Genomic DNA, 18,979 nt, shown 5'->3' with positions numbered 1-18,979 from the left:
GGAGAGAATGGAACGGCTGCACATCCCATCTATGGCTGATACTAATGCCGCTAGGCCTATATTAAAAATCAACACCAGAGTGTCTGTATATGAATTGATCAAGCCATATTGCCCCGTGTACCACCGCGCAGGTCCTCTGGTCCACACGGGTCCCTACGCTAACTCCACACCGTGTCGGTCAGCGACCGCCAACCCCGCAAAGCGTGCACATGCAGGGAAGGGCGGCCATGGAACGGCCCTGCAACCCCAATGTCACAGGACCAGACCCAAAAAAGCCCCACCAAAACCCAGCCAGCACCACCGGCGGGGAAGGCTGCCCCCAAACGACACAAGTATGGATATGGTATTACACTTACCATTGCTGCTCTCACAGAATGGGGAAGACATAGGGTCCAGACATGTGAGCACAGGCATCTCCTGCTAATTTTGGTCATGTGGGTCTTATAAAGGAGTGCTAGCTGGGTCTGGTCCTGTGGCATGGGGGTCGCAGGGCCGTCCCATGGCCCCCGTTCCCTGACTGTGCACGCCTGCGGGGTTGGTGGCAACTGACTGGCACGGTGTGGACTTAGTGTAGGGACCCATGTGTATCAGATACCGGCACGAGGTACATGGGGCAGTATGGCTTGATCAATTCATACACAAAATTCTGATGTGTTTTTTATTTAGCCTAGCGGCACTAGTATCAGCCATAGGTGTGAGGTGCAGCACTCTGTTTCTTCCCTGAACCGCATTATAGTAATTATATTCTTGTATATAGGAGCAGTATTATAGTAGTTATATTCCTGTATATAGGGGGCAGTATTATAGTAGTTATATTCCTGTATATATAGGAGCAGTATTATAGTAGTTATATTCCTGTATATAGGGGCAGTATTATAGTAGTTATATTCCTGTATATAGGGAGCAGTATTATAGTAGTTATATTCTTGTATATAGGAGCAGTATTATAGTAGTTATATCCCTGTATATAGGAGCAGTATTATAGTAGTTATATTCCTGTATATAGGAGCAGTATTATAGTAGTTATATTCTTGTATATAGGGGCAGTATTATAGTAGTTATATTCCTGTATATAGGGGGCAGTATTATAGTAGTTATATTCCTGTATATATAGGGAGCAGTATTATAGTAGTTATATTCCTGTATATAGGAGCAGTATTATAGTAGTTATATTCCTGTATATAGGGGCAGTATTATAGTAGTTATATTCCTGTATATAGGAGCAGTATTATAGTAGTTATATTCCTGTATATAGGAGTAGTATTATAGTAGTTATATTCTTGTATATAGGAGGCAGTATTATAGTAGTTATATTCCTGTATATAGGGAGCAGTATTATAGTAGTTATATTCCTGTATATAGGAGCAGTATTATAGTAGTTATATCCCTGTATATAGGATCAGTATTATAGTAGTTATATTCCTGTATATAGGAGCAGTATTATAGTAGCTATATTCTTGTATATAGGGGTAGTATTATAGTAGTTATATCCCTGTATATAGGAGCAGTAATATAGTAGTTATATTCTTGTATATAGGAGCAGTATTGTAGTAGTTATTTTCTTGTATATAGGTGCAGTGATGTAGTAGTTATATTCTTGTATATTACATTCTTGTATTATTACTTCACTATTATTTATTGTGGATAGTTTTACTTTCATCTTTTGGAGTTGGGGTCCAGCAGCAGAATATATACTATAGAGTTGATGCCAATTCTATAACACGTATGGTGATAGAGACTTGGCCTCTTTAGTTGCTACCTGTAAATGGGTTCTCCAGTAAAAAAAAAAATATACAACATTGTCGGTGTTATATACAGAGCCTGGTTATATGCAACATTGGCAGTGTTATATACAGCCTGGTTATATACAACATTGGCAGTTTTATATACAGCCTCGTTATATACAACATTGGCAGTGTTATATACAGCCTGGTTATATACAACATTGGAAGTGTTACTGCCAGGTGCATAGACATACAGAGTTTTACCCGATGGAACTCTGGAGCAGCAACCTACAAATGTCCATGCGGAAAACATACAGAATACAGATTTCTGCCACCACCTGCATTGATCGGCCTTGGGCCTTGTTTATTGTCATTGCAGTTGGTGCTTAACAGAAAACTGCAATTGTCTAAAATATATTGTTTCATCTGAGTTTATTAGTGGAATTTCTGTAGTGTATAGTTGGAGGGGTTCTGTATATCTAAAGTGTATGGTTTTTAGGGGTTCTGTATACACCTGTAGTGTATAGTTGAGGTGGGGGGTGAGGGCTGTATACCTGTAGTGTATAGTTGAGGGGGTCCTGTATACCTGTAGTGTATAGTTGGGGGGGCTGTATACCTGTATTGTATAGTTGAGGGAGGTCCTGTATACCTGTAGTGTATAGTTGAGGGGTTGAATTCCTGTAGTGTAGAGTTTTAGGGTTCTGTACACCTGTAGTGTATAGTTTGGGGAGGGGGCCTGTATACCTGTGCTGCATAGTTAGGCGGTCCTCTATGCCTTTACTGTATAGTTTGGGGGTCCTGTAGTGTTTGGTTTGGATAGTCCCGTATACCTGTAGTATATAGTTGGTGGAGGTGCTGTATACCTGTAGTTTATAGTTTGAGGGTCCTGTATACCTGTAATATATAGTTGATGGAGGTGCTGTATACCTGTAGTGTATAGTTTTGGGATTCTTGTATACCTGTACTGTACAGTTGGGGTGGGGGGCTATATACCTGTACTGTATAGTTGGGGTGGGGTTCTGTATACCTGTACTGTATAGTTGGGGTCGGGGGCTGTATACCTGTAGTGTATAGTTGGAGTAGGGGGTCTACCAGTTTTTTTTATGGATCTGTTCTGAAGCAGCTGGCCCCAGCAACCAATCAGATTCCAGCTCTATGTGAAAATGAAAGTAGTAATCGAATTGGTTGCTAAGGCTTCCAACTGCCATTCCTGCTGGGGAGCTGCAGCACTAATATGTCATCTGTGTAATTTCTATGGGGTGCTTTTCCCCATCCCCCTCCCCTCCTGTACATCTGGCGGGGACGGGACCTTCGCTCTAACCTTCCTGGGCACCCAATGTATCTGTGGGCCAGATTTGGGGCCAAATGGTTCAGGCGTTTGAAAGTCTATACAAGACAGACAGACAGACAGACTTTCATTTTTATGATTATATATATCTCAGTAACTCTGCAGACTATTGCATCTCATAGAGTGAGCCCACTGCAGATCATCTCATCAGCTGTCAGACATCAGTAGTCCATCCTCAGTGAGTTCTCGCTGCGGTTCTTAGCGTTCGTGTAATTAACGTAATGTCAGCCATCAATTATGAGCAACTTAAGGGAATTATCACTATGTAAAAGCCGACCCTGCAGGGGAAATGGTGTTTACTGCATAATTATAGATACTAAAGCGTCCAACGTGCGTCCGGAATGGGGAATGAAAGCGCCGGCGACAGAGAGACCAGTCAGAATACTGGAAGATGCGCTCTAATGGCCGTAATACTGAAGCTAGGTGCATGATGGGAGTTGTAGTTCTGCAAGGGGTGGAGAGTCACAGCTTGGGGAACACTGATACCCCTATCTGACCTCCCAGACCCCCATCTAACCTGAAAATGGGGAAACAATGGCCCCACCATCAGCGAGTTGCTCACCGCTCAGAAGTGTTCAGCCGCCCCATAGAGAACAGTCCATGGTGGCTCTATTTATAGCAGGACGACTTCATCTCCAATTCTGGGGGGTCCCGGTGGTCAAATAGGGGATAAAAAGTCCATTTAAAGGGGTACTCCACCCAAAAAAAAGTTTTCTTTTAAATAAACTGGTGCCAGAAAGTGACAGAGATTTATAATTTACTTCTATTAAAAAAATCTCCAGTCTTCCGGTACTTACCAGCTGCTGTATGTCCTGCAGGAAGTGGTGTATTCTCTCCAGTCTGACACAGTGCTCTCTGTCCATGTCAGGATATGTCCAGAGCAGGATCAAATCCCCATAGAAAACCTCTCTGGAAAGAATACACCACTTTTTGCAGGACATACAGCAGCTGATAAGTACCGAAGATTTCTTTTAATAGAAGTAAATTACAAATCTCTGGCACCAGTTGACTTGAAAGAAAACTTTTTTTTTTTTTTTTTTTTTGCTGAACAATGCCTTTAAGTCCTAATTTATATAAAACTGGAAACCACTGTAAAGTGTTTGTTACAGCATGCTGGGAGTTGTAGTCTCACAATAGCTGAAAGGACACAAGTCCACTGGTTGCAGTTTGAGAGATTACAATCCCCAGCATGCCCGGTCTCCTAACAGCTGCCATTAGAATGGATCAATAGGGCCACATCTGGTCCCAGGGCTAGTTGCAGTTGGAAGACTAAAACTCCCAGCATGCCCCCATGAAAAATATCCTTCAAGGAAAATTCCCTTTAAGTTGTGAGTTATCTTCTGTCTCCATGTAGACAGGGACATAAGGAGGAGAATGATGTGGTAGTCCCAGCACTGCCCCCTCTGGTGACTTGCTGCAGGGCTTGTGCTTATACACAGCAGCCAATCAGCAGAAGCAGAGCTGCAGTGTAAAGTGCCGTCTCCATTCCCCCATAATTGAGCTTAATTCACGGACGCCTGGACGACACCTTTAGATCATTCTTTCTATGCAGTAATTGCAAACCAGCAGAAATGGCTTGGCGCCTGCCCAGGCTTCTCCCTGGGGGGCGGCTTAGAGTGCTGGGTGAGGATGTTGTTGGAGTAGTAGCTGCATATAAAGAGGCAGAGCTGTGATCTCCCGTCATAGATGCCGCCGGCTGCACTGTAACCCGTCATCATACTGGTGGTCCCATTGCCTCTTCCTGCCCCCCCAGTTGGCTCCATCTCTGCAGTCGGGTCCATAATGGGGAAGGAGTCGTATACTGGGGACACCATGTCCTGTGCCGAAACTACAGACAAATTCCTGAGAACCACCAAGATCCATGGGCTGACCCACCTGCGGACCACCTTCTCCATCCTGCATCGCCTATTCTTTGGGGTCACCTTCACCTCCCTGCTGGGTCTTCTCATCTCCTATTCCCTAAAACATGTCTTCTATCTAGCTACTCACCCCACCCATACCAACGTCAAGATGACCTGGGTCCGAGCCCTGCAGTTCCCGGCGGTCACCATCTGTAGGGTGCGCCAAGAGGGCAGAACCACCCAGTACCCCAAAACCTCTTCTCCCTGGGGGCTCCAGTCTGAGATAGATGAGCTGGGACTCCCGGCCTCGTCCAGTGACTCATGGAAGGACCTAGATAGGATGCTGAAGAGGTGCTACTACCACGGACACAAGTGCACCAGCCAGGACTTCAACCCTGTGAGTCAGATGCCACTTTACCTTCTCAGCCGACATATTGATCAGCTGATCGCCAGGGGTCCGGCTCCTGGGAAGATTCCCCTAATGGTGCGTTTACACAGGCAGATTTATCTGACAGATTTTGGAAGCCAAAGCCAGGAATGGATTTGAAAAAAGGAGAATGCTCAGTCTTTCCTTTATGATCCATTGCCTGTTTATGGTCTGTTCCTGGCTTTGGCTTAAAAAATCTGTCAGATAAATCTGCCTGTGTAAACGCACCATTAGACATTCATTTTCACTATATCTGTTCAGCCTGGACTTAAAGGAATTGTCCATTCTTATGTATACAGCTCCATCCTGCAACCTCAATTCTTCGCCATTTTCAAGATCTCTGCTTGCTGTCTGTACCGAGAACCTAAGATAGAGGATTGTATCCAGTGTGGCCCCTATTGTGCTGAGAACCTAGGATAGAGGAGTGTATACAGTGTGGCCCCTCCTGTGCTGAGGACCTAGGATATAGGAGTGTATACAGTTGTATCCAGTGTGGCCCCTCAGGGGATTGTATACAGTTGTATCCAGTGTGGCCCCTCAGATAGAGGAGTGTATACAGTTGTATCCAGTGTGGCCCCTCAGATAGAGGAGTGTATACAGTTGTATCTAGTGTGGCTCCTCAGATAGAGGAGTGTATACAGCTGTATCTAGTGTGGCCCCTCAGGGGATTGTATACAGTTGTATCCAGTGTGGCCCCTCAGATAGAGGAGTGTATACAGTTGTATCCAGTGTGGCCCCTCAGATAGAGGAGTGTATACAGTTGTATCTAGTGTGGCTCCTCAGATAGAGGAGTGTATACAGTTGTATCTAGTGTGGCCCCTCAGATAGAGGAGTGTATACAGTTGTATCTAGTGTGGCTCCTCAGATAGAGGAGTGTATACAGCTGTATCTAGTGTGGCCCCTCAGGGGATTGTATACAGTTGTATCCAGTGTGGCCCCTCAGATAGAGGAGTGTATACAGTTGTATCCAGTGTGGCCCCTCAGATAGGGGATTGTATACAGTTGTATCCAGTGTGGCCCCTCAGATAGAGGAGTGTATACAGTTGTATCTAGTGTGGCTCCTCAGATAGAGGAGTGTATACAGCTGTATCTAGTGTGGCCCCTCAGGGGATTGTATACAGTTGTATCCAGTGTGGCCCCTCAGATAGAGGATTGTATACAGTTGTATCTAGTGTGGCCCCTCAGATAGAGGAGTGTATACAGTTGTATCCAGTGTGGCCCCTCAGATAGGGGATTGTATACAGTTGTATCCAGTGTGGCCCCTCAGATAGAGGAGTGTATACAGTTGTATCTAGTGTGGCCCCTCAGATAGAGGAGTGTATACAGTTGTATCCAGTGTGGCCCCTCAGATAGGGGATTGTATACAGTTGTATCTAGTGTGGCCCCTCAGATAGAGGAGTGTATACAGCTGTATCCAGTGTGGCCCCTCCCATGCTGCGGCTTTGTTACAATGTATCAGTCTGTAATAATCAGGGCACATTGTCCAGACTGGATACAAATGGAACAAACCCCCAGCTGTGAGAAGGATTTTTACAATGTTCCGATTCCCTGACAGCAAGCAGAGGTCTCAGTATATTGTACAAGAATGAACTTTAAGATACAGAAAAACGGGAAACCTTTAGTGACCTATACCGCCCATAGTATATCATTGCTGACTGTTTCCCTATTCTCCTCCGTATACATTGTAATCTATGTGATGTTGATCCCAGCTCGTAATTGCCATTCAGGAGACTGGGAGAGCTGTGTAACGCATAGAGCTATAGTTATGTATAGGTTTCATTGTATATAACAGCAGGGGTAGGGAACCTTGGTCCTCCAGCTGGTGCAAAACTACAACTCCCATCATGCCTGGACAGCCAAAGCTTTAGCTGCAGAGCCGAGGTTCCCACCTGTCTTACAGACGTCCAGGCCGGTGACTCTCCAGCTGCTGCAGTCTACAAGCCAAAGCAACTTCTGACTCTATGTGGCTGTCCAGGCATGCTGGGAGTTGTAGTCTTGTGACGGTTGGAGCCCACTGGGATTTCCATGCATGTATGTAAGCAGTAGGGTGTATACACTGTGATCTGTATACTCACTGTCCTCCTCTCTTCATGCAGGTATACACCAGATACGGGAAATGTTACACCTTCAACGCTGATAAGAACAACCCGAAAGTGAGCCGACAGGGGGGGATGGGAAACGGCCTGGAGATAATGCTGGACATCCAACAGGAGGAGTACCTGCCCATCTGGAGAGAGACCAGTGAGTAGACTGACAAGCCTTAAAGGGGTTGTCTAGTGAAAATCTTTTTCTTTCAAATCAACTGATAGCAGAAAGTTACATAGATTTGTAATTTACTTTAAAAAATCTATTAAATCTATTAAAAAATCTTCAGTCTTCCCATACTTATCAGCTGCTGTATGTCCTGCAGGAAATGCTGTTTTATTTTCAGTCTAACACTGCTCTCTGCTGACACCTATGGCCAAAACCGGTACTGCTCTGGACAGTTCCTGTCTCGGACAGAGATGTCAGCAGAGAGCACTGTGTCAGACTGAAAATAAAACAGCATTTCCTGCAGGACATACAGCAGCTAATAAGTATGGGAAGACTTGAGATTTTTTAATAGAAGTAAATTACAAATCTATATAACTTTAAAATGGCCAGCAACCTTGCCGGTCATACTTTACTAAACTTCAGCCATTTACTCAGGAAATTGAAGGGCTTGTCCATTTAAAGGGGTACTCCGGCCAAATGTTTCTTTTCTTTTAAATCAACTGGTGTCAGAAAGTTATACAGATTTGTAAATTATTTTATTTATAAATCTCCAGTTTTCCAGTACTTATCAGCTGTTGTATGCCCCGCAGAAAGTGGTGTAGTCTCTCCAGTCTGACACAGTGCTCTCTGCTGCCACCTCTGTCCATGTCAGGAACTGTCCAGAGCAGCAGCAAATCCCTATAGAAAACCTCTCCTGCTCTGGACAGAGGTGGCAGAGAGCACTGTGTCAGACTGGAAAGAATACACCACTTCCTGAAGGGCATACAGCAGCTGATAAGTATGGGAAGACTGGAGATTTTTAAATAGAAGTTAATTACAAATCTGTATAACTTTCTGACACCAGTTGATTTGAAAGGAAAGAAACCTTTGGTCGGAGCCCCCCTTTAAATGGACAAGCCCTTCCATTTCCTGAGTAAATGGCAGAGTCCAGTAAAGTGTGACGGGCGAGGCTTCTGGCCGGGAGACGTCTTGTGGTTTAATGTCTTTGGGTCCTGAAATTTTACTGATGAATAATTTAGCACCGAGCGAGAAACTTCAGTGATTACAAGAAAACAAATTATCCTGAAGAGTTAGAAACCTGAATGTAACCGCAAGGAAGCACTTATCCTGCCCGCCCCATCTCCTCTCTCCTCAGATGAGACGTCCTTCGAAGCCGGAATCAGGGTGCAGATCCACAGCCAGGATGAGCCCCCATACATCCACCAGCTGGGCTTCGGAGTCTCCCCCGGATTCCAGACATTCGTCTCTTGCCAGGAACAGCGGGTATGTATGATGGGGACCCACTATGAGTACACAGTGACCCCACCAGCAGAATAGTGAGTGCAGCTCTGGAGTATAATCATGTGCCACAGTTAAAGTATATCTTGTTCTCTTGTCTTTGCACACAGCTGAAATATTTGCCCCAGCCATGGGGTAACTGCAGAGCCAACGCCCCAGCAGGTGACTTCCTCCCAGGTTACAGCACATACAGCATCTCAGCCTGTAGGCTACAGTGTGAGAAGCAGGCGGTGGTAAAAAGCTGCTCCTGTCGGATGGTCCATATGCCAGGTAAGAGTTCAGCTCCTATTGGTGTCAAGAGTTCAGCGCCTGTACTGCACTGTGATACATTGTAGCTTCCATTGGTGTAATAAGGCGCCATCTGGTGCCCGCCGCCTGTACTGCACTGTTACATTGCAGCTCCCATTGGTGTCAGTATAATAAGGCGCCATCTGGTGCCCGCCGCCTGTACTGCACTATGTTTCATTGTAGCTCCTATTGGTGTCAGTGTAATAAGGCGCCATCTAGTGCCCGCCGCCTGTACTGCACTATGTTTCATTGTAGCTCCTATTGGTGTCAGTGTAATAAGGCGCCATCTAGTGCCCGCCGCCTGTACTGCACTATGTTTCATTGTAGCTCCTATTGGTGTCAGTGTAATAAGGCGCCATCTAGTGCCCGCCGCCTGTACTGCACTATGTTTCATTGTAGCTCCTATTGGTGTCAGTGTAATAAGGCGCCATCTAGTGCCCGCCGCCTGTACTGCACTATGTTTCATTGTAGCTCCTATTGGTGTCAGTGTAATAAGGCGCCATCTAGTGCCCGCCGCCTGTACTGCACTATGTTTCATTGTAGCTCCTATTGGTGTCAGTGTAATAAGGCGCCATCTAGTGCCCACCGCCTGTACTGCACTGTTACATTGTAGCTCCTACTGGTGTAAGTGTAATAAGGCGCCATCTAGTGCCCACCGCCTGTACTGCACTGTTACATTGTAGCTCCTACTGGTGTCAGTGTAATAAGGCGCCATCTAGTGCCCACCGCCTGTACTGCACTGTTACATTGTAGCTCACAGACTGTAAGATGACAAATCTTCTGTTAGTCAGTGATACTGCTTTTACTCCTTTATTGCTGCATAGTAACTCAGCTCTGACATTCAGTAGTGTAGTAGAGCAAGGTAATAGCCAATATGGCCCCATAGAGGTGATCTCTTTGCCCCCCCCCCCCCCAGGCCTGGGAGTGTTGGGGACACTGCACCTCCCCTGCTCTTATATAACTGGAGCTTAGACATTCTGAATCATCTTCCATCCGTCCTCCATGACATCTCCTGTATAATGGAATGATACATACCGTCCCTCACCAGACACAGTGTAACCCTTTAGAATATGTGACGTCTGGAACATTTATTAATCCTTCATTTTGTCACTGTTTTCTCCCTGTAGGTAATGAAACCATCTGCTCTCCCTCCAAGTACATCAGCTGCGCTGACACCACCTTAGGTATGGGGCCACCTGTGTCCTGATGTGATAAGCTTGTCCCAGGAGCTTACTATCTAAGAGTTCTGTGTCACCTACTGACTTATAGATTTCATCCAGTCCTGTAGGGGCAGTATATACATATATATACATATATATACAGCGTTGCCAATCTCAGAAAGACAAGCCCTCTAATAACAAAAGCCAATACATTGATCAGCTGATCGACATGGGTCCAGCTCCTCAGAAGGTTCCCCTAACCATACATTCATGTACACCATATATGTTCTGCCAGATTTAGAGGTAGACTGTTTACAAGATGCATCATCAACCTGACCAATGACATCATCGTCATCACCAAACCTAAGGAGAGGAGGAGAGAAGCCCCCACAATGTCTGTGTCCCCCTGTGCACTGGCTGCTGAGGTGATGGCCGCCATCTTCCCTGGTCACAGGCTTATAAAAGATGAGAAAAGTGATTTTATTTTTCAGGTGCCATAAAGATGGAGTCCACCATCTCCTCCACCACTGCTGACCTATTAGTGATACCACCATAATCCAATCCTCCACACTATGGGGGTCTTCTCTTTGGCCCCTGCAACCTTGTTCACGTTGGCTTTAAGTGTTAGGGGGGGTTGGTTTTCATTTAGGTTTTTTTTTTGCCTTCTGTCTCATACATTACTTCCCATTCCCTTAATTTTTTCTATTGGACTTCCTCTATTCCCCAGCTATATGGGTTTTCTGTCCTGATACTTTGATGTCGTCCTTGGTCTACTTGTATGTTCTCCTTTTATAACCTTCCTATTATATATATATATATATATATATATATATATCCTTGCCCCATATTTGACACACAGCTGATTGGGAACAACCAACATCTTCTGCCGCACTCCACGCTGGCTTTCCATCTTGGAGGAGTTCTATAATTTATCACTGATACAGTTGACGTCTTTTGTTGGGGCCAAGTTATTAAGCCAAGTCATTAGCTCACTATGGTTCTTGCAAACTCACTGACATTTTTTACACCTGGATTTTTTTTAGAACTTTTTTCCTCTACCTGATGTGGAGACATATTGCCCATAAAATATAGTAAAAATAATTTCCTCTCCTTTCTGTGATGGCTGTATAATGGACACATTGTTTAGTGTCATAGCTGGCATACGCAGGAGCTAGACACATGGCGATCAGCTGACTACTGAGTTAGCTTCTGTTTAAGAAGTGGTTGTCTCTATGTGTGGGGATTCTAGAATTTTTGCCTGGCGTTGTATCACATGTTGTCTATTAGAAGAACTGACCATGGAATCTATAGACAAGCCTGGTTTACTTAGCTGCTATCCTGGTGCTATGGCATACTATGGAAAAAGGTTGTCCGCTTTGTAAAACTGTCAATTTTTGTTAACAATATCCCAAATGTTAACCACTCATAATTACTGTATACAACGTGTACCTAGCTCATGCATCCATCTCTTCTCCCCCACACAGACTCCCTGGTAGAAGACAACAATGATAAATGCACTTGCCCAACGCCCTGTAACATGACTCGCTACGGCAAGGAAATCTCCATGGTCCGGATTCCCAATAAAGGATCTGCCCGGTATCTGGCTAAAAAATACAACAGGAATGAAACATACATTAGGTAAGAGAAGCAACTCAGGACATTTAGGAACAAGAAAGTAACAAAACTTCTGTTCTGCAGACTGAAATCTAATAACGCAGGTTACGTAGATGACGTTTTCTGTTTAAGTCGTCCATGTTTTGCTTCACAGGGACAATTTCCTCATTCTAGACATCTTCTTTGAAGCCCTGAACTATGGGACAATAGAACAGAAGGCGGCGTATGACCTGGCCAGTTTACTTGGTGAGTGGTAGAAAGGTTATGAGTCCATAATACGAGGGCTGCAAACTTTAGGGCAGTGAGATCCCTAAAACCAAGAACTTTAGCGCAGTGAGATCCTTAAAACCAAGAACTTTAGGGCAGTGAAATCCCTAAAACCAAGAACTTTAGGGCAAGTGAGATCCCTAAAACCAAGACCTTCAGGGCAAGTGAGATCCCTAAAACCAAGAACTTTAGGGCAAGTGAGATCCCTAAAACTAAGTACTTTAGGGCAGTGAGATCCCTAAAACCAAGAACTTTAGGGCAGCGAGATCCTTAAAACCAAGAACTTTAGGACAGTGAGATCCCTAAGACCAAGAACTTTAGGGCAGTGAGATCCCTAAGACCAAGAACTTTAGGGCAGTGAGATCCCTAAGACCAAGAACTTTAGGGCAGTGAGATCCCTAAGACCAAGAACTTTAGGGCAGTGAGATCCCTAAGACCAAGAACTTTAGGGCAGTGAGATCCCTAAGACCAAGAACTTTAGGGCAGTGAGATCCCTAAGACCAAGAACTTTAGGGCAGTGAGATCCCTAAGACCAAGAACTTTAGGGCAGTGAGATCCCTAAAACTAAGAACTTTGGGGCAGTGAGATCCCTAAAACTAAGAACTTTGGGGCAGTGAGATCCCTAAAACTAAGAACTTTAGGGCAATGAGATCCCTAAAACCAAGAACTTTAGGGCAGTGAGATCCCTAAAATACAAGAACAGATATAGTTTTCAATTCCCAAGTGAGTTGGGGACCTTGAACCTGTTAAATGACTCCTTTATGGCAATAACATAAATTACTTGGACATCACATATGTATATGAATAGTCATCAATTCTGGTATGAACACATCTTTTCATCTCATCTTCTAGGAGACATAGGAGGTCAGATGGGTCTATTTATCGGAGCCAGTATCCTCACCATCCTGGAGATCCTAGATTACCTATATGAGGTGAGTTGCAGTAGGAAGTGGTGCACCATCTTATCTCACAGAGCTTCACTTTGACATGTCTTGTATCTTCTACTCTTTAGCTGATACGTGATAAAGTGAACAAATTGTTTAGAAGAAAACCACCCCCCACCAGAAAGCCAAAAGAGAACAACATTTCCACGCTTGCCATGGATGACTTGAATGACCAGGTATGGAGGCTTTGTCTGGAAGGAAAAGGAGTAACATGAAAACATGGGGGATATATTAAAGTTACTATGTGGTTGACTCACAATGTGGGGAACTGTATAGGAAAGCCAAGAAGTTGTTACAATTAAAAAACAGGCCCACATACAGCATGGGTTGCCCTAATAAATCTTTACTAATATTCTCTTTCTTTCTTTTCGATTATTGTGGCAGTATTTGACCTTGCTTTAAATTAGTACAAAACTACAGAGGCAGATTGGTTTGTTGGTTGGTTGGGTAATGGACTGGCTAATTGGGTTGTTGGTTGGATGATCGATTGACTGATTAGTTGGCTAGTTAGTTAGTAGATGCAATAGTTGGCTGGTTGGATGATTGGTTGGATGGTCAGGTGGTCGGCTGGTTCAATGGTTGACCTTTGGTGGATTGTTTGGTTGGTAGGTCCACTGTTTGGTTGGTTGATTGATTGATTGATTAGCTTTTAACAGTGGTTGGTTGTTATAATGTCACTTGGTTGCCTGAACTGTATTAGAGGACCCATGCCCATCTGTAAATTAGTGCTCATCTCATTTACAGAGCATTCAAAAGGCTTAATCAGTTGTGCTTGTTAGTTGGTAGGTACAATAGTTGGCTGTTGGATGGTCAGGTGGTATTTAGCTGATTGATTAGCTAGTAGGTTGCTACATTGTCACTTGGTTGCTTGAACCATATTAGAAGGCCGGAGCCAATCTGTAAATAAGTGCTGATCTCGGAGATCGGTGCTGGTTTACATATGGTGTTGTGCATAAACAAACTACTAACTAACCTGACTTTTTCTATTGCTTTAGAGCACCTCTGAGGCTCCTGGACGACATCCAGAAGGAGCTTACTCCACCACGATGCTCCCCAACCATCATCGACACTACACACACCATGGTGTATTTGAGGACTTTGCCTGCTAGACACATAATGGTGGGGTTATACCCACCTGAACCAACTTTACTTTCTTTCGACAGAGGCAAAAACATTATGTATGACTCCTACCCTGCCTCTTAAAGACTCTGAAGGAATCGGGAACTAACCCTAACACCTACATTTGGATGAACTGGAATTTTCAAGTACTTATGTAATACATGAAGATTGAGCCTCTGATGTGGGTGAGACATAGCACCTGCAGATATCCAGGACATCTTTACTCCAATCAGTAGACTTCGTTCCTCTACAGAGTTGGGTGGGTTATCATTAAAACTATAGCGCTGGCTTCAGATCCAGTCTTCTTTACTTGAGTTTCCACTCTTCATCCATCAACATCTCTCACAGAGGACTGGCCGAAACCATTGATGAGTCAGTAACAGTAAAGCAGGTTTAGAAGGCACCAGACAATGTACTCAATGTATGGTTAGGACAATGTTATAGACTTACGGATCCCAACTGGTGTCAGAGTGTGATGGTTTGTAGATAGACTTCTCCAAGCAGCACAGTCACCAAATCATCTGGTGTTTATTAATATTTATACTCATTTTATATAGTGCAAAACCCAGGCACAATGACTAAACAGATGTAACATACCGATTGTCTACACATAAAGCACACCGACTCCTTAATATACTCCGTCAACTTTCATAGTTCTTCAAACTTACAGCAGCATTCTCAGCCTTAAATGTGATCTTTCTTTCTAGGACTAAGTCTAGTTCTTCCTTTCAATGAAGTCCAGTTCTTTCTTTGTAGGATCATCTAGTCCATTTATTTTTTGTAAAACCATACAAGTCCAGTTCTTTCTTTTTAGGACCATCTAGGCCAGTTCTTTTTTGTAGGACCATCTAAGTCCAGGTGTTTCTTTCTATGATCATCTAAGTTAAGTTGTTTGTAGGACCATATGAGTCCAGTTCCTTCTTTGTAGGACCATCTAGTCCACTTCTTTCTTTGTAGGGCTATACAGTCCAATTCTTTTTTGTAGGGCCATTTAGTCCAGTGTTTTCTTTGTAGGACCATGTGAGTCTAGTTCTTTCTTTGTAGGGCCATCTAGTCCAGTTCTTTCTTTGTAGGGCCATCTAAGTCTAGGTCTTTCTTTGTAGGGCCATTTAGTTCAGCTTTGTAAGACCATCTACTCTAGTTTTTTCTTTGGAGCTCTATCTAGCCCAGTTCTTTTTTTGTAGGTCCACCTGAGTCCAGTTCTTTTACCTGCAGGACCATCTGAGTTTACCTCCTAGTTCGCATGTCCACCTGAGTTCAGTTCTAATAAACAACATAGTTCCTCACATCCTGATTGCATCCCAAGCTTTGCCAGGCAAGACCTTACATGTTATTGGTGGTGACCATCTTCCTATTATGTCCGCAAATTTAGTATAAACTTATATTTCAGCTCGGCCCATGGTTCGACTGTCTCCAAATGTGCGGATTTACATAGAAAATCTTGAAATCTTTCTGAAGATGGTAAGGTTGGTCAGGTCCTGCTACAGAATACTACAGATAAAGTGCTTAGAAGGTGGAAGGACCTGATAAGGCTCATACATTGGTGGGACATCTTTAAGTTACTAAAATAGGTCTTAAAGGTCCTGTAAAGATCCATAGTTTCTAATGTTAAGGGCCTTAGATGTTCATTAAAAGGGACATTCAGATATTGTATGTAAGAATCTCGAAAATGGAGAAGTCTTCAGGTAAATAAGATGTGTAAGGGATCGCAGAACCCATAAAGGCTTTATATTTATATTTATAGGATCCATAGGCCCTACACTGAGGACCATAAGTGCAGCAAAGGGCATATATACAATATGAATTGGTTACATAGGGTATATGACCATTAATGGAATACCAGTTTGTACTATAACGAGTGGACGAAAAGGTAAAGCAATAGCTAGAAGGATCCCAGATGGAATATAGAAGATCTGATGGGCGACCTATGCTAACAATAGGGCTATGGTTCAATGGATACAACACTAAAGTTAGGGTACATAAGATCATGCCAACTAGTTTCGCACACTGGTCCCATACAGAAGGTAAAGATACTAAAGTCTGAGAAACTGGCAGAGGACAAGCACTTTAGAGACAGCCCTTGTAGGTTATGTATTAAAAAGTGGACTTGTAATGGAGATACAACCATTAGTAGAGCACTCACTCTGAGTAGAGTTTTATACAGAAGATGGATTAGTAAATAGTTAGTACTCCTAGGATACCCTGAAGATATAGGTATTGATGGTTAGAATATAGACTAATAGGTCAAGAGGGTAAAGGAGTCACGTTCTACAGAAATAGGTGGTACAATAATGAAGAGAGCGAGAGCTCAGTATGGAGAGAACACTGTACATATTACCATCGGTGGAGCGCACACGTGGAAGAGTCAAGAATATCAATGCTACGAACTAAAGACACAGGCAATAGTGGGGGGATCGGATATTAGAGGGTAAGTCAGTAAAGGTATTGATAGAGGATCTTCAAAAGACAATGAAAGCAGTGATGACAATAGTGGATACATACGTACTAGACGGTGGGCATGGACATAACTCATAGGCATAGAAGCCAATTGGGTATCATCTCCACAAAAGTTACTTGAATGTCAATGTAGCGGGGCCCCTTAACAAGTTTTATAGTGGGACCCCTATGTACAGATGGAGAACAAAGTTAGAGACCTTAAATAAATCAAAGCATGATGAGGCTGGTTACATATGTGAGTTCTGTAGTAACATATGTGAGTTCGGCTGGTAACATATGTGAGTTCGGCTGGTAAGATAAGTTTCCACAAGGCTATACAGAATTCTTTAAGAAATTTTACAGAATCAGTCTAGACTATTGAACAAGTGCCTGGTTATCCTACGAAGAGGAGATATGAACCAGATCCCAAGTTCTTAGAGATGGGTGGGACAGGCGGCCATACTTGGTTATGTCCAGTAGACCAGGTATCAAATCCCAAATACAATCACTACAAATATATTTATCTTAAATTATTTATTAAAAAAAAAATCATCTATAAAAGAATTATTTATATATTTATATTTTTCGTTCCATTCACGAGAGCTTCTCTATTAAATGTGTCCCCCTCCCCAGGCCTATACCTCTATATATCCCAGCACAGGAGGGTCTACTGCTCCCCTCCTCTCCACTCTCACCCCATGCAGACGGACAGTGTTACCCTAGATCCGGGTTACCCCTCCCTGACCAAGACTGTACACAAAAGAGCCCTTCCTGGGAAATGGGGATGGGTCCATGATAAGCTGTTCCGCTACTCCAACCATGGGTCCCATAGTTGGCCGATGATACATACCCCTTCATGCCACATGTCACTTCTGGCTAGAACCTGGCTCAGAAACTACTGTATTTTACAGGGATGATTGTCAAAATGGACGAAAATGGTAGCAAGACCCCATTATTCTAGTAGCCCGTGTATCCAAAAAATAACAAGAGAAAAACATGTCTGCTTTCATCCTAACACAGCGCCTCACCTGTCCACAGGTTGCGTGTGGTATTGCATTCAATAAGTTGGGTTGCTATACTTGGCACAGCCTATGGACGGCGGTGGCGCTGTATATATTCTTTTTTTTTTTTGCTCCATTACAAGTGAGGTCTAGACTAATATCTTGGACGTGACTTGGCGTAAGCTGGTGGATCTCAGTCATCCTTGGAGTGGTGCGTCTGTCCGGTCCCATGTAATGACTGGGTTTGGGGGCAAAGACTTTGTTTTGATTGTACAATATTTTAATGTTAAGATGATAAAATAAAAAGTATTTTTAAGTGTTGCCGTTTCCTATGGTGATTTGTTTTTTGTCGACAAAATTGGACAAAGTCATGGCCAACCTTAATATTTATTGAAGCGTGCGTGCTGCATTCTTGACACTGTCAGAGCGCTGTCCATGTCACTGACGCATGTACCACCCCTGATGCATGTACCAGTGTCCTAATGGAAATGCCAAATAGAATGTCAAAAAAGACATTCCTTCACATGGAATATCCTAAGAAACATTCCACCAAATGGAATAGCTTAAAAAACATTTCGCCACATGGAATGGCCTAAGAAACATTCCGACAAATGGAATGGCCTAAGAAACATTCCTCTACATGAAATTACCTAAGAAACCTTCCGCCAAATGGAATGACCTAGGAAACATTCCGCCAAATGGAACGGCCTAAGAAACTTTCCGCCAAATGGAACGGCCTAAGAAACTTTCCGCCAAATGGAATGGCCTAAGAAACTTTCCGCCATTATTTCCCCTACATAGGTAATCCAATATTAGTGTGCCATACAGCAGTCAGCCCCCCACATAGTAACTACTTCCCCCACTAGTGCCCCACATAGTAACTACCTCCCCATTAGTGCCCCACATAGTAACTACTCTACCCACTAGTGCCCCATATAGTAACTACCACCCCCACTAGTGCCCCACATAGTAACTACCTCCCCCACATAGTAACTATTCCCCCATTAATGCCCCACATAGTAACTACTCCCCCCACTAGTGTCACACATAGTAACTACCTCCCCTACTAGTGTCCCACATAGTAACTACTCCCCCCACTAGTGCCCCACATAGTAACTACTCCCCCACTAGTGTACCACATAGTAACTACTCCCCCCACTAGTGTCACACATAGTAACTACCTCCCCCACTAGTGTCCCACATAGTAACTACTCCCCCTCACTAGTGCCCCACATAGTAACTACCTCCCCCACTAGTGTCCCACATAGTAACTACTCCC

The 18,979-nt window shown here is 43.8% G+C and overlaps 1 protein-coding gene across 1 annotated transcript in view; it reads left to right on the top strand.

The window, feature by feature from the left end:
- The window catches only part of ASIC4 (acid sensing ion channel subunit family member 4), a 202,009-nt gene extending 187,611 nt beyond the window's left edge, over window positions 1–14,398 (top strand). The window contains exons 2-10 of the mRNA XM_069985059.1: window positions 7,437–7,581; window positions 8,729–8,856; window positions 8,982–9,141; window positions 10,287–10,343; window positions 11,804–11,957; window positions 12,088–12,179; window positions 13,053–13,132; window positions 13,213–13,320; window positions 14,140–14,398. Coding sequence (XP_069841160.1) covers window positions 7,437–7,581; window positions 8,729–8,856; window positions 8,982–9,141; window positions 10,287–10,343; window positions 11,804–11,957; window positions 12,088–12,179; window positions 13,053–13,132; window positions 13,213–13,320; window positions 14,140–14,253 — 1,038 coding nt within the window. The 3' untranslated portion in view covers window positions 14,254–14,398. The remainder of the gene's footprint in view (window positions 1–7,436; window positions 7,582–8,728; window positions 8,857–8,981; window positions 9,142–10,286; window positions 10,344–11,803; window positions 11,958–12,087; window positions 12,180–13,052; window positions 13,133–13,212; window positions 13,321–14,139) is intronic.
- Window positions 14,399–18,979: the final 4,581 nt, after the last annotated feature.

The sequence above is a fragment of the Dendropsophus ebraccatus genome, chromosome 9, assembly GCF_027789765.1.
Source record: "Dendropsophus ebraccatus isolate aDenEbr1 chromosome 9, aDenEbr1.pat, whole genome shotgun sequence".
Classification (NCBI taxonomy): Eukaryota; Metazoa; Chordata; class Amphibia; order Anura; family Hylidae; genus Dendropsophus; species Dendropsophus ebraccatus.
This window is presented reverse-complemented; position numbering and strand designations above follow the sequence as displayed.